Source organism: Haemorhous mexicanus, chromosome Z, assembly GCF_027477595.1.
Source record: "Haemorhous mexicanus isolate bHaeMex1 chromosome Z, bHaeMex1.pri, whole genome shotgun sequence".
In the NCBI taxonomy this organism is placed as follows: Eukaryota; Metazoa; Chordata; class Aves; order Passeriformes; family Fringillidae; genus Haemorhous; species Haemorhous mexicanus.
The window spans coordinates 33,352,133-33,368,107 of record NC_082381.1 but is presented as its reverse complement, the minus strand read 5'-3'; the positions used below and the strand labels follow the sequence as shown (position 1 = coordinate 33,368,107).

Here is a 15,975-nt window from a genome sequence, read left to right as displayed (position 1 = left end):
TTTAAAAAAGCAATATGTATAACTAAATATAAGAATTACCTTATGTAAAACAGCACAGAAAAGGAACTGAAAATATTTCTAAAATGCTATGGATTGATTAAAAAGACAGGTGAAACCTGAGTCTTTCTACCAAACTTCAGGTGGTGATTCCTTCAGCAGGAATTACTGCTCCCTCCCTTCTTTTTTATTTTAATGGACAAACATTTTTTGACTTCCCTCCACCTTTGCCAAAGACCTTAAGCAAATCTATTAAATATCTATTAAGGATAAAGAAAATTTACTGCCTATACATCAAATGTGGAACTGCATTCAAGATAAGGAAGGTGACCACATTTTCTTTCACCACAGCTAAATAAATTAAGTATCTCATACTTTGTATGGATTTAGAAGGAATCAGGGCTGTTAGAACAGTCTAACAGCCCTGTTAGGAGTGTGCCAGCCTTTGACTTTTAATATCCCTAGCTCTGCTTTCATAGACTGTGACTTAAACAGAGAACTTAATTTCTTTCTCTCTCCTCTTAAATATTTTCCACTTATTCTGAGCATGTGTAGTCGTGACAGAGACCATTTCTCACCATATGGAAATGCATGATTAGCACACTTTGATGTTCCTCTTAACTTGGGCAAAAGAATGTAATACAGTATCATTATGATATACAGTATAATGAAAAGAGAACAAGCACTTAGACATTGTTTCTAAACCTGTCACAACTACTAATGCAGGTTCTGTGCTTAACTGAGTAACATTTATTTTGATCACCTCTAACGTATACGAGTAAAATGAGAGAGTTCATGCAGCACAATTCTATACAGCAAAACCAAACAGATCACTGAAGATGAAGGAAAAAATTATTAATCATAAATCACAACATAGCGCAAGCTGAAAAGCAAAACTTTAACTCCTAAAACACAAACCAGGTAATTTTCTGAGCATGCTTGAAAAATGCTTTAAATAATTCTTCATAAATCTCTGCAGACAGACACTTAATAAATGGGTCTCCTTTAAATTATCTACAGAATTATTTTGCTTCCCTGTTTTCTTTGGCTTTCTGCTTCCTCTTAACAAATATGCAATCCTGCATGTGTCAGGCACACTCCTTTAAAATCCACAGCCATCGAAACCCAGCTATGTATCTTTACCACCAAAGAAACACGTATGCACAACAGAATCTTAAAAAAGCCGGTCACAGCAATGATGGATTTAAGTTATTAACCGATCAAAAAAAGATGGATGGTGGTCTGCTTTTCTTAATCTACATCATCATCTAGATCTATTTAAGGATATGTGGTACACTAACAAACTTAGTTAAGGTTTCGATAAAATCAGTAGAATAATCTGCCCTGTTACTTTGAGACTGTATCGATCAATAAAATCACTTGTACTAGGAAAGTACTGTTAAGTACTGACAATCCCAGCCATTAATATTATTTAACACTCTGCTCACAATCTTTAATGAGGACAAAGAACATTTTGTCTTTTTATACTTATCATACCATTGCTTTTCAAACTCCTTACAGGAACTGTTCAGCCTTGATTAGTACACACTAAATGGAGTTAGAGACAGAAGGCACTGAATAATTTTGGATAATGGAGAGAATTTTCAATGTGATTAATAGTTGTGGGTGATTCAACAGACTTTCCAGCAAAACATCAGTTAAATCTTATTTCACTGAATCCAACTTTTTTTTGCAACTTTCTAATGCTAGAACCTTTCTTCTCAGCATATTCTCCTGCGTTTGAAATAAAACCAGTTTCCAGAAACAGCAATCAGGAAGATAAGCATCTGTTCTGGACTTGATAGGAATTTTTTTTTCTGCAAATAAGCCAATTTGATCTTAAATTAGTTAGAAATAGATCCTAACAGTGAATGTGTACATAGGACAAAGGGAAGGACTGCCTCTGCAGAAACCTTTGTGGTGCCTAATGAATGATAAAAGGAAATCAAAGTCATTTCTATCCACTCCTGCTCTCAGACATGGGGAATGGTTAAGCAGAAGCCTAGTGGGAAAAAGCCCCACAGGTTAGGCACATACAGAATAAGGTGGAGAAGAAAAAAAAAAAAAAAGCCCACAATTTGCACAAAACTTTTATAGCTTAAAATTTCAACCTCTGAATTCAGCTTCTAAGTATATAACCAATTACCTCCCATGTGTAAAGCATTTGGTCTGAAAAAGCCTTTACAAGTGGCTTTGCACAGTCACATCACCTGCACATCTCTTCATTATCTATCATCCATCTATCTATCTATCTATCTATCTATCTATCTCTATAGATGCGTCTCAATTATTCAAATATGTCTTCTCAACCACAAAATTATCTCCTTTTTCTTTTTAGACAGTGGTCATGATATATACAGGGCTCAGTTCTTCAAAACACATTAATGTTCAACAAATATAATAACAAGCTGAAACACAAGCATGTCTCTAACTGCTTTAAGGATTACAAAGAAAGGTCATTACTTCAGACCAAAGATCCATTTAGCACTGTATCCTGTATCCCAAAATGGCTATAAATGGATACCAAGGAAGAGTATAAATGTGCAAGACTACCATAAAAGACATTTTTCTTCAAAACAAAATCAGCTTCAAAAGTTATTTCCAACTACAGGACCTTCTATGCTTGTCATAGGCTATCCTTTCATATACCTTCCAGCCTTCCAACTGAACTAACTCAAAATTTTGTCTTCATAACACCCTTTGGTGAAAGTACACAGCTATGTGGGAACAATTAAATGCTTGATATAGAATAGATTTTTGAAAATATAAAGGAAGAAAAATTGTAATGAATGGATAAATGTGATGAATGAACATGGACAGAATGGATAAATGTGATGAATGTGAACTGCACAGAAATATAATTTAAATAGTTGAATTATCATTGAATATTTCTAAGACCATTTTGCCGCTGCATTTCCATAAATAAATAGTAAGAAATTTGATTCATTTTTATTAAGCAAAGACAATAAAATGTCCCATAAAAATGCATGTATCACACACAGAAATCTCAATAATTCTAAACATCACCAAAAGTCCCAGTCACCTCTACAGATATTACATCATAAACGGTTCCACTTGGAAAGCACTTACAGGTTACATCCAATCCTAGAGGTCCATGTCAGCTTAAGCCACAATAAAGATCTTCCTGCCTTTATAAGAAGTCCTAGTTTTTGTTCTGCTTAAGAGAGTTCAGATAACTTTTATGTACTACTATGGGACCATTTTTACCTCTACTTCAAAGAGAAGAGAAAACAATGAAAAACCATGTACATCACCAAGCATTTCTTTTCCCCAAATAAATTTCTTTTCTTTTTTGATCCTACTCCTACTCCAGAGTTCTGAAGCAGGATTTCAGCTGCAGTTATAGTACAGGCTATCTGGCTATTGAAAGGCAAAGCTCTAGCAAACACACTATGTGGAGTACTTGCACACTGGTATAGAAGCCTAGATGCCTCATTTTAGAGCAGAGATCTCTCCAGTCTTCTTGACAATGGACAAGGTTATAAATGGCTGAATTCGCATTCCTTCTCATTAGAATAGCAAGAGGTCAACAGAAATTGAATCAGTTAAGCAGTGAAGAACTAGTGAAACTCCTCACAAGGTGATGGAAAGCTTTCTTCTTCACAATTTGATAAAAAACCTTGAGAAATCACATTAGCACAGCCCTCAGAATGATAGTGAAAAGAGACAACGACAGGAAATGAGGAAAGCACAATTCTTATCCCCACCTGAATATGAAATGCCATATTAGGTCTGAAATGCTCTGCAACAGAGTTTTCAAATCAACAAAAAGAACCTTTCAGTATTTTTAACTGAATCTAAAACATTTATGAAGTAACATCACAAAAATTAGATCAACTTAGTAGAAAATAGTACAAAAATTTTGTTCATATCCACTATCCAGTCAGGAAAGGCTATTTACTTATTTAAACTTTACCACAAGGAATTTTGTATCAATGCTTAATGAAGTAATTTAAGAAAATCACAGTGGCCCATGAAGAAAAGACACCTTGAGCCAAATTTTCTATATTGACAGTTTGTTCTCTGCAGTCTAACTAACTACAGAAATAGCTCATTTGTCCTCATTTTTTGAAGTTAGTTGAACTGTTCCCCCAAAAAGAGTAAAAGAAGCAATATAATAATCCATACTTTTCTCCTTTATATTTCTGATGAGCTTGCTCATAAATCAACTATACATTATTCATTACATTATTACATCCACTGTTTTCCTAACTCCACCCTGCTGGAAACTAAGACAGTTAAGGAGTATAGAATTGGATTTTAATTTCTTATGAGAAAAATCATAACAGATATGGTTTTATGGTTTTTACTTATGGTTTTCAGGAAGGATTGGTAGTTAAAATATTTTTAAAGAGAATTGCATTCTGAAGAATACTGAAATATAGGTCAAAGTGGTTCTCAGATCTCCAGATTATTTCCTTAAACGGAAAACAAATCTCTAGTCCAGTTTCATAAATGCCATAATTCATTTTTAAGATTTGGATTCCTGAAACTACTGGAATGTTGAAGTTCATCAAGTCTTCATGTCTCACAGCCAAGGAGCACTTTAACCAATCTTATCTCCAGGAATCAGGACTGTTCTCTCAGTAAAAAGTTCAAGAATAAATAAAAGGCAAGTATGTTTTCTTGACCTCAGCCAAGAGAGAAATATTAGCTGTACATTTAACTCTGGTTAGAGATGTATGTACTTAGAGACCCTACATATATCCAGAGCACTTCAGAAGGTCTACAACTCTCTGTTTTATATTAGAGCCTTGCTAGTCACAAGAAGAATTTCTTCAGGTCACCCAGACCACATGAAATGAGTTAGTACCCTGAAACTAATAAAAAATATGGGCCTCCTTCAAAATCTCTCCTGTAAGCAAATTATTTCAGTGAAGACTAGCAGCAACTATCAAGTCTCATGCTGAGGTGTGGGTGCCACTTCAAAGTGAATTCTGTTAACGATGCTTGTTATCTTGTTGGACTGATGATATCAGCAAATGATGAGATTTCTTTAGCCCAAGGGGGTTGAAAATATCTATTCCATTGAACTTTAAAAGGCAGACCTGTCAAAGGGCAAGTCCCTGGGGCAGACAGACTGGATGGCAATAACATCCAGTGTCAGCTTACTGGGACAAGGATATGACCTAACTCCAAATGAGCAGGTGGCTAGATCAAATTCTTCCCCATTACCAATTCACAGGAAATAACCTCTGTAAAAACTGCTCCTCCAATAGTATATCATATAAAATGTATTTGTAACAAATACTGATCTGATTCAAAGCAGCTGCAGCTGCTCTGACAGCCAGTTAGATATGGTCCCTCCAGTGTCACCCCTCAACGTTCAAAGAAAGACCCCAACTACCTGTTCACTTGGTCCATCTACAAAATGACTTACTGAACTTAGACACAGTAAAAACTGTGGAAGAGGGAGTTTTCAAGTGATTTATATCTTGTTTAAATACACATACAAACCAAATTATATTTCTGTATTGCTTTGTGATAACAGTCAGTCCAAGACTGGACAGTGAATGAAAAAAACCAAACCAAACAAACACCATCCAGAAGCTACAATGCTGATTTATCAGCCTGCTTCATCATCTTCCACACTTACCTTCACCTTGTGGTACCTTAAAGCAAATACATTTATCTACACTTACTACTATGAGGAGTCACAGGCTTTCAGGGCAGATCCTTTTAGCAGCCCTTCTAAAATCATAGGTGCCTTATACAACCAGCTGCTTAAAAACCTTATCTTCTACCTTTCTTCAACACAAAGCTCCTCATGAAGCTCATCAAGAGAAGATATTTCTAACCATAAATAAATATTAAGTCCAAATCTCACTGCATACTACAACTACTATCGAGAGAGATTTTTGTGAGCAATAGTGTAACCCAGTGATTTATTTTACAAATTTAAAATCAAAACCACCTGGATTCTCATCTCTGCTGTACTGCAAGCTACAAGCTCAGATATACAAGTCAGTAACTACAAATTTACCTAGTCGATGGCCACCACAAGGTAGTAAAAGCTGGTTGAGTGTTCTTCTACAAGGTAGTAAAAGCTGGTTGAGTGTTCTTCTACAAGGTAGTAAAAGCTGGTTGAGTGCTCTTCTACAGGTGTTTTGAGATTCTAAGGAGACCAAGGGGAGGCCTCGTTTTCAACATCCTCAGGAGGGGAGGGGGAAGAGAAGGCATTGATCTCTTCTCTGTGGTGACCAGTGACAGGACCCAAGGGAATGGCCTGAATTTGTGTCAAAGGAGATTTAGGCTGGATATCAGGAAAAGTTCTTCACCCAGAGTGTCACTGGGGATTCAATAGGCTCCCCAGGGCAGTGGTCACAGCACCAGCCTGACAGAGATCAAGAAGTGTTTGGACAATGCTCTTGGGCACATGGTGTGACTCTTGGGGCTCTGCTGTGCAGGGCCAAGAGTTGAACTCAATGATTCTTGTGGGTCCCTTCCAATTCAGTTTATTCTGAGATCTTCTTATTTAGCAAAGCCTAAATCAGCTCAGCTTAAGTGCTTTGTGCTGTAGTTTAAGCTCATGCACAGAGATATTTACCATGACAAACAGAGTAGCAATAGCTTATTTCTTCCTACTAATTTGCTTGAATGTTTGGGGCCACAATCTGTCATTCACTTATCTTTGCATCTGTTTCCTCATTAATAAATTAAACATAATCCTTCTTTCCTCTTGTCAGTCAGTTGATTGTTCTCAGTATTCACAAGGACTCTGTAAATATTATTATACATGCAGCTGAATTACTAAGCATATTAGTGCTCTAGTCAATTGTTTCACAGTATAAAAAAAAAAAGTAGCACATTCCAGTCAAACTTGTAAAATATGAAAGACTTACTTAAAAACAGGGTAGATAAATAACTCTTTCAAAATTCTATTAAAATTAATCTACTATAACAAGAAAAAGTCCTGACCCAACCTTTCAAAAACAGAAGTAAAATAAGCAGTCTTATGACAATTAGCTGCCAATGGCTATATATACATTAAAAATAATAAAAAAATACTCTTTGTAGCTCACCATTTAATAATACTTCGTTTATTTGTAATTTTGCTGCTCTTCAGAAAGATATAATGAAATGTTTCTGAGCTCCTGTCCATCCACTCCAAGAAACAAACAACCTATGCTGAAAGCATTTAAAAGGGCGGCTTCATCATGAAAAGGTCACAAAAAGTAACAAGGTCCTGGCAACTGCAACACCTTTTGTCTTAGTCAGGGGAATGTCTTGCTTTCTTTATTACTTAGCAGAGAGTGATTCTATTACCGTCATTTCATGCCAATATTCAAAACAATTAATGACTGGCATGTCCCCATAAAAGTTTGTCTGCTGCACAAATGCCTGGCTACAAGCACCAGCACTGACTAGTGACAGTAGTAGCCAAACAACTCCTACAGATAAACTGTCAGTAGTAGCACCTGAAAACATGTTTGCAATATTTTACATACATGGTGTTAAATAAAAAACTGATCAAGTCTTCTGAAATTGTAGTATATTTCTACACTGTGCTTTGGCAAATGCTTGGCACTATTAAAAAACGTCTCATAACTGAAGTGCCTTACTACAAAATTTTTATTGACTAGAACCAGGCTCTAATTATCTTATAAGTTAAATTTTCGCTGCTGATTAATTCTGCTTTCTACTAGTGGACACAGAAATTAATTACTTTGACAAAAGTATTAACAACTTTTCTTCTTGTTTAAATTAGTATGCACATTAGTATGGATATAACTTAGAGGCTTGTAATGTTTTTAAACAGATGATGCCCAGCAGTCCCTTTCAACCTAAACAATTGCATGTTCCTATGACAGTCAACAGCAATAGAATAGAGGAAGAGTTAATTAAACATGCAAGACTGCAAAAGAATAAGAACTGATTAACTCTTCCAGTAGGGGGAGATGTTCTTTTACAGTTTATCAGCAATTAAAAGTGATAACCAGATTACCTCTCTATCATTTTAATGAAATCAGCTGCTTAAGACTAACTGGTACATGTTAGTGATTATGTCCAAAAGTAAGTTGTATGGAAATCAGAAAAACCAAAAATTCACTGCATGAGGCTGATGTGAAAAATAGAAGACTCTTATTCTTGCCTTCCTCCCAAAACAATTATGTTTTGACACATTATTTCTACGAACCCCTTCAGTAAAACAGTACTAGTGTAGCAGTGAACTGGGAACATGTTTAGAGGAACACCTTCATCTGTCTGGCTTTCCCACCAGAGAAACAGCTGTGAACATACACCACAGGACATTTTTAAAGCAATCATAGTGACAATAAAAATTCCATTTATTAAAAATGAATGGGATATATTCCTGATATATTTAGACATCTATACAACCGCATCCTTTCTGAAGACTCCTTTTTATTGTCTTTATCAAAATCATGATCCATCTAGGTAGAACCTAAGACTTAAGGCAAATGTCCAAACCAACTGAGATTAATATGAGATGACAGGAGCCTATTTCAGCTAGAGAAACAATTCATATACAGGCATGTATAGCAGAGTGATAAAAATTTGATGAGCTGATGCTTCTGTAGTCAGTCTAAATACAGGTGAGCTAAATAAAACCTCCTTATAGTTTTTCTGCAACACTTTTGATTGGTATAGTCAGAACAACTTTGTAAAGAATAACATTATTTTGCCCATTTTATGCAGAAGAAAATGAAGCTTCACCAAAGTCAATGAGCAGTCTTTGGAAAAATCAGGAAAAAAAAATGCAAAATAGCCTGGATTTCTAGCTGGTAGTTCTGCTAAGTGAACAGAAATCACTGCTGCTGGTAAGTGTACAGATCACTTCCCACCTCTAAAATTGCCTATCAGTAAAACGCCACACCTCATACATCTAATGCTGTGGAAATAGATGCTGCTTTAACTTTCAGCAGGCTGCAAGGAGACACACCTGCAAGTACAACTCCAAGCCTTGTCGTCGCTGCTCCAGGACCTTGGGGACCCAGTTTCTCACGTGTTTTGAAGGGATCTCTGGTGTTCTTATGAACTTTTTGAGCTGCAAGGGATAAAAAAAAAAAAAAAAAAAAAGGGCATAAAAAACTATGTATTAAGGACAACAGCATGGAAATGAAGTTACAATCATCTCCCTGAAATAATAACAGCTGTCATACCTACAGAATGTGGTTAAAAATCTTCACATCCAGTTGCCCTGGACAGTAAAGAGGAATCCTACTAAGAAGTTTTTGTGACTAATAGCCTGAAAATAAAATGGCAACCACTACATGAGAATATTTGAAATTGGATTTTCCCATCAGTCTACCTGGCACAATACCTCACAACACTACCACAACATACCCAGAAATTACCTTGCTAAGCACAGTGAAGGCATGATGATGGCTTTTAATTCCAGACCTAGGCAATTATGAACAGGTGTGAAAAGTACAGGGAGGAGTGTTAACCATTTCTCTAGAGAACTGGCAATCAAGAGAGTGAAATATTGGTGCTCTCAAAGTGTACCAACAGATTGACAGTCTGTGTTTAATAGCTTACACAGAGAAACAGCAAGATTGTCACTGATTATATTTCAAAGAGAGCTCCAAATCTATTCCTCTAAAGATTCCCACAGGAAACCTTACACATGTATCTACAGAGAACTATACATAACGTGTATCTATATAGATCTATACACACACACACACATACACACATACATATATATATATTTATATATGTATACATATGATTGTATATAGATAGACAAAAAACATGCAACCTGGCAATACTGAAAATTCTCTTGCTGTAGCAACCTAGTTTTTAAAAATCTGAAAACATTAATGTTTTCCTCAAAACTACAGAGCAAAAATAATAACTGAAATAGACTCCATTGCATTTTAATGGAAGGTGGCATTCTTTCTGTTGGATATTGCCTCTGAGTAAATGTGAAGCAAAGAATGCAAGGAAAGAAACTCAAAATTGACTTTGACATGCATACCCATGGGAGACTGAGAATTTACATTTCATCTTTGAGCTTGCTGGGATGTCACTATAGGAAAAAGCAGTGGCAACATATCAACGTCTCTGCAATCACAAGTACTGAAGCTGCAGCCAGGAAACCTCAATTGCTCTGGAAACATTTTGCAACTTCCTTATTTCTTAGCAGTGCTAAATTACAATTAAATGTGAAGTGAGAAAAACAACTTGAAAATAAAACTCCAAACCCAGCTACGTTTACTAACTGATCTTAAAAACAGAATACAACCCCCTGTTTTTCCCTCTAAATTGATTGGGGATGTTGAAGAAACTACGGTCACTGCTGCTGTGAACTATGACGGCACCTGCAAGTGAGCAACAAATGAGGAGAACGCTCCAGATCAGTGCAGACAAATCTGAAACTATACAAGTGTCCACCAAGACCTAGCTGCATACAAGATAAATACTCTGTGGCTGGTAACCAGGCTGATGATTAACAATCCCCTTGTGCTCTGTGGCCCTGTTACATATAAAACATCCAAACCCCAACTATTTAATGTGCTGGCACAGATACTGGTTGTAAGTATAAAGCCAACATTATACAGATATAAAAAAGATATATTAAAAGCCCATTTTCTTATGCTCATAATAATCTGGTCATATATATTGCTATAAATAATTATAACAGTGTCAAGGAATATTAAGCAAAACTACGTATGCATTAGCTGTATTGCTTCAGACTAGTCCCAACACAAAACAAAATATATTTATCTGAGGACTATTACTGCCCACAGTACCTTCCTGTCTGTAACACTGACCTAACGCCTACTGACACACGTAGTCTCTACTTCCTAAAAGACTTAAAGATGGTGAACATTATCAAATAAAGAGTTATTTGTCCAATTGTGAAAAGACACTATGATGTAGAGCATACACTAGTTATTCTAAAATTATAGACAACTTGCAAAAAAAGATGTTTTACACTTCAGATTTTTGCAAATTTCACTGCAGTGGTTTTAACATTGTGACCTTGTAGCATAATTGTATTTAAAAATAACTACCAATATTTATAAACATATAGGGAAAGAAGTATAAAAAGATACTTGGGAATAAATATGAACAAATGGTTGTATTTTAAACTATGTTATACACCTAGAAATAATTTAATTCTTGCTTAAAAAATTTCAAACGAGAATAATAAAAATTTTGTTCAGACATATATAATACTGTAATGGGAATGGTACATAGCCTGACAGGCAAGGTTTGTTGTTCATAATCAGGGCAAAGCATAATGGTCTATGCAAATTATTTCATAGAAGCCAACATCTGTGGGTCATTTCTGTGAAAAGAATAAATTGTACTCCTGGTGTAACATGGAAGTCTCGAAAATATTTTAAACCTTTTCCACTACAGCCAGATTACACAGGAAGTGGGGCTTTACTCTCTTATACAACTGGAATCTATGAAAGATTGAACCCAAGACAGAAATGCAGACATGTTCTTGGAAACAGCTTTGTTTAAAAAATATAATTAATCAAAGCATTGATTGGCGTTCTGATGAATGAATCATGTCTTCTATGAGCAACAGTCCTCCTTCCTCCCCACAATGCCAGGGAGGCATGCTGTTCTCCAGCAAAAGGCACAATCTCCTCATCACACTCTATGTCCATTTTCTGCCACAGGTGTTCTCTACAGAAACTGTTTCTCCTATCTACAGACATCTCCAACACTAAGGGCACCTTGAATATGCAGCAAGTCTAAAGAGACCTTCCCAATTACTATGTACTCACAGGAATTTAGAATGAAACATACATCTTAAATTAAAGGGAAGAGAGGAAGATAAATACCATGTTAGCATGCTGATAGCGAACTGATGTAAACACTTTCTCTAGGATTTCTGTAACACTGAAAGCACTAAGGTTCAGAGTATGAGCTGTTCAACAATACTAACAAAATTTTTACCACTTCAAAAACTAAGACTTATTGAAAAGGTATATTGTTGCCAAAATATGCTATATGTTTTGCATCTGTGCAGGGAACAAATAAGGGAAAGTCTCTATTCATTTGCAGAGTAATATAAACAGCAAGTGAATAAGAAAACAAAACAAAGTGAAAAGTGGCACAAAGTGCCTGGTTAGAATATCTAACAAGTTTTTCACACTTGTTTATTTTGCTGCTATTTCTGCAGAGAAAGGGGGCATCATTTATGTTGTTTCTGGTGTTATAAGAAATCTCTGCAAAAGGAGTTATTGCAGTGAAAATGGTGTACAAGAAGACAAATCTGAGAGTGAGACTGCAGTCATCCCCGACTTTCATGTGGAGTAATTGTGCAGCTCCAGAAATTACAGTGAAGTTGGACCTGCTGTCCCATCTCTCTGGCCAGCTGGGAGAATGATGCCAGTTATGTGATGTGGACCCTCTACCAGTTCTGCTACCTGTCCATCCTGCGATGGGCTGAGGACAAGCCCAAGTACCCCCTCTGCAAGAGGAGGATACAGTCAGTCTTGCAAAATCATTTCAGCTGGACGATGACTGCTTGAAGCATGTCACCACGTCCCCTTTGACATTAGTCATCCACCTGTGGGGTGTGGCTCTGGGACATCCAGCTCCCAGGACTGCCATCATCCTGGATCACGACAAAGGTGGGCTTCGAAAAGGAGTGCTCAGGTGTCCTGTGGGTGGCATCCAGCCTCTCTGTGCTCATTGACTGCTTTCAGAACCATGCTATGCTCCTCCAGACACTGAAACCATGGATCCATCAGGGGATGAAGTTATTTGGCAACAATGTTGGATGAGCCATGGCAGAAGACACCATCACAACCATCCCAACCAAACACAGATGAATGCAGAGCTCCTGGGTTGGATGCTGGGGGTGTCCCTCCAAAACTGCATAGTGACAATCATGCAGCAGTGTGCACGTGTCACTGTGCAATGCAGCAGCAGAAAGGCCACCTCCTCCACTGCTGTTGGTGGTGATCCTGGCAGCCCCCCCTTGGCTCCCATTGCCATTCTACGGAGCAAGAAGAGCCCCAGGTTGACTCGAGGAAGGCTGTGCCCAGGGCTGCCACTTCCAAATGGCACAATAAATGCTCGCCTGAAGGGTCACAGCAACTCCTAAAGAGAAGGGAAAGAGACCTCCAAGGCCCCTCTAGCAAACAAGAGCCAAGCACCACATCAGTGATGCTGGAAGGTGCCTTGGAACACAGCTAAAGCAGGACTGGGCATCAGCTGTGGCATGTGCCAGCCCTCAAAAGCTCTCAGCCTCAACTCTTGAAATAAAATAAATGCACAAATCTATAGGAAAAGTCTCTGTGTTATTAACAGTATAGATTCTGTCCTCACTCTTTTTTGCTAGGTAGGATGGAATGTTAATCCTGATGGCTCCTTCTACTTGTATCAGGTACTGTATCGTTGTTCCTCTACGTGCAAGCACTGTCCAGCTGATCCTGGGACAGATGTTCCCAGATGGGGGTCACCAGAGCCAGCCCACGACCCACTGCTCATCACCCCAGGCCTGTTTCCTCTTCTCTGTACCTTCTGCTCCATGTTCCTGGGCTCTGCTCTCCTACCAGCCAGCACTGCCTGGTGCAGCCTTCCTACAGTGGAGCCCAAATCTCTCCTCTTGCCTGGAGTCACAATTTGGTGCTGCTCTCTACATCCTGCCAGAGTCATATCCTGCCACAGCAGGAGCCCAAGAAGGGGAAGTATAAAGTCCTGCCCCTGCGAAGGGACAGGTGCACATGCGGCAGCTGCCCAGATAGTGAGCAGCCTGAGAAAGGCTTCTGCCCACAACCACAGACTTTTTTCTCCCTTTTCCATATCCAGCCTTGGGGTTGGCTTTTCTTCTCCTTTGCTTGCAAAGGACCCACCTGTAGGCGCTCAGCAGATAGATGCCAAGTGGCTGAGGACACTGAGTTTGCTTAGTTTGGAAAAAGAGTATGATGAGGGGTGATGTCTTTACTTCCTGAGGAGGGGAAGTGGAGTGGGAGGTGCTCAGCATTTCTCCCTGGAATCCAATAACAGGACATGTGAGAATAGCTTATAGCTGTGCCAGGCGAGGTTCAGAGTAACATCAGGAAACATTTGTTTTATCACCTCTTTACCAAGAGGGTGATCAAACACTGAAACAGGCTTCTTCAAGACGTGGAGGATGTCCCAAGCCTGTAAAGGACATTTGAACAATGCCCTTAATATAATGCTGTAACTTCTGGACATCCCTGCATTGCTTAGGCAGTTAGACTATGTAATTGTTGTACATATTTTCCAACTGAAAATATTCAATTATATTTCTAATTCTAATTCTGTACTACATTGCATTATACAATATTATATTATTCTTACAGTGGGAGATTGCCTGCTTGGATAGGGCGCATTTTAAGGATATAAATCCTGGTTTTTCCCTCCTAATGTTTCGTAGCCTATTTCACTGTATAAATTCTATTCATCTGCTTTACCTTCCACTGCAGAATTATTTTCATCTGTAAAACAAAGCACTCATATATCGCAAGGCTTAGTGGTGTGTGAGTGAGTTATTTTACTGTTTCTGACACTGTTCCTTATTTGGTTTCATATTTAATATGAACAAAAGGATGACAATATCTGAGACATATCTGTAGCAAAACAATAAACAAGGAAATGTGTATTAATAAATGGCAGATGATACCATTACTGAGGCAAGAAGCAAATAGACAAGAAGTACTAGCACATCTTAATTATGGTGCAGCAAAGCAAATAGGTCTTGTCTTTAGATTTTGATGGGTCAATAGTTGCCATTTGCTCAGACAAGTTTGCTTAAACCTATACACCTTACAAGGCTGGCAAAATCATCCTCAGGTTAATGCTTTTTTCCTGAGCTAATTCAGGACCACCAGCAAACATACTGGTGGAAATAAACTCCTCTGACGCTGCACTGGCCGGAGCTCTAAATACCCATGCTGGTGTCTGTTGTTTGCAGAGGAAGCTTTTCCACAATGAAGGCAAGCAGCATCAGTCAAAGTAGCTGACTGTGCCCACACTCTACTGCCACTCAGGCCTACAAATCAAGAGATATGTAGTTGACCCAAATCCTCGGACTGAAGTTCTTCAGAACAGTCCCACTGCTGGCAATGGGCTGCAACGCTCCTCTAGAATTCTCCTTCACAATACCTGGCCTCCATAAAGTAGAGAAAAAAAATAAAGCTTGCCTTTCAGCAGCAAAACTGCACAGCAGCCTTTCAGTTCAGCTTGGAGAGAAAAATTCATACTTTAACAATGGTCAAGGCAATTTAAAGAAGTATTAGTGGATAACCAGCCTTGAAAGCACCGAGCTCCCTTATATATGTTACTAAGATGATTCAGTAGACAGGCTTAGCAGATATTTTATCTTACATTAATTGAGATGCTTTACTCAGTCATTTTCGTGTCTGGTTTTCTCATGTACAAAAGCTGTTTCCTCATCTTTACATATGGCAGGTTAACAATAAAATGTATAGAACTAACAAATTATTTGCCTAACTGGGAAAAAACACACTCTATTTGTGGTTGGCATGGGACTTATTTTGTGACTTTACAAGAAGACAAAAACATACTACAGACAGCATTTTAGCCATACAGCATGTAAACAATAATACAAAAGAAAAGGAGACTTAGTAACATGTGAAAAATCATCACTCCCTTCTACAAAACAAAGAAGAAATTGAGTTAGTTAGGAATTAATTTCCAGAGGCATGAATCACAGGATGTATTTATGATAAACCATGTAGAAGAGAGAGGAAAACCACAATTACAAGAGAGAGGAAAACATCACTGAGGCAAAACAAAGCAACATATTATAAAGAAAAAGATCAGTACCTTTTTATGAAGTGCATGGAATTCACTATACCTCTTCTCCACAAAATGTTTCCTTCCACTCACCAGCACTTCTATTTTAAAGACCTGAAAATTATAAATAATAAAAAAGAGGGCAATGTTACTTGCACAAAACAGTTCAGTGACATGGCTGTGACTGCGAATTTTACCACAGTCATTCTTCTAAGTAGTCTGAAAAAACCCAAAGTG

The 15,975-nt window shown here is 37.7% G+C and overlaps 1 protein-coding gene across 4 annotated transcripts in view; it reads right to left on the bottom strand.

Annotated features, from left to right (window-relative positions):
• The window catches only part of SNX24 (sorting nexin 24), an 89,509-nt gene that overhangs the window by 27,492 nt on the left and 46,042 nt on the right, over positions 1–15,975 (bottom strand). For 3 of the 4 annotated variants that reach the window (XR_009490272.1, XM_059873296.1, XM_059873297.1), the window contains exons 2-3: positions 15,769–15,852; positions 8,921–9,025 (exon numbers count right to left, since the gene is read on the bottom strand). Coding sequence is in view for 3 of the 4 variants with exons in the window: in XM_059873296.1 (XP_059729279.1) it covers positions 8,921–9,025; positions 15,769–15,852 (189 nt within the window). In the remaining variant the exon portion in view is untranslated. The remainder of the gene's footprint in view (positions 1–8,920; positions 9,026–15,768; positions 15,853–15,975) is intronic. The other variant, XM_059873299.1, reaches the window with a different exon arrangement.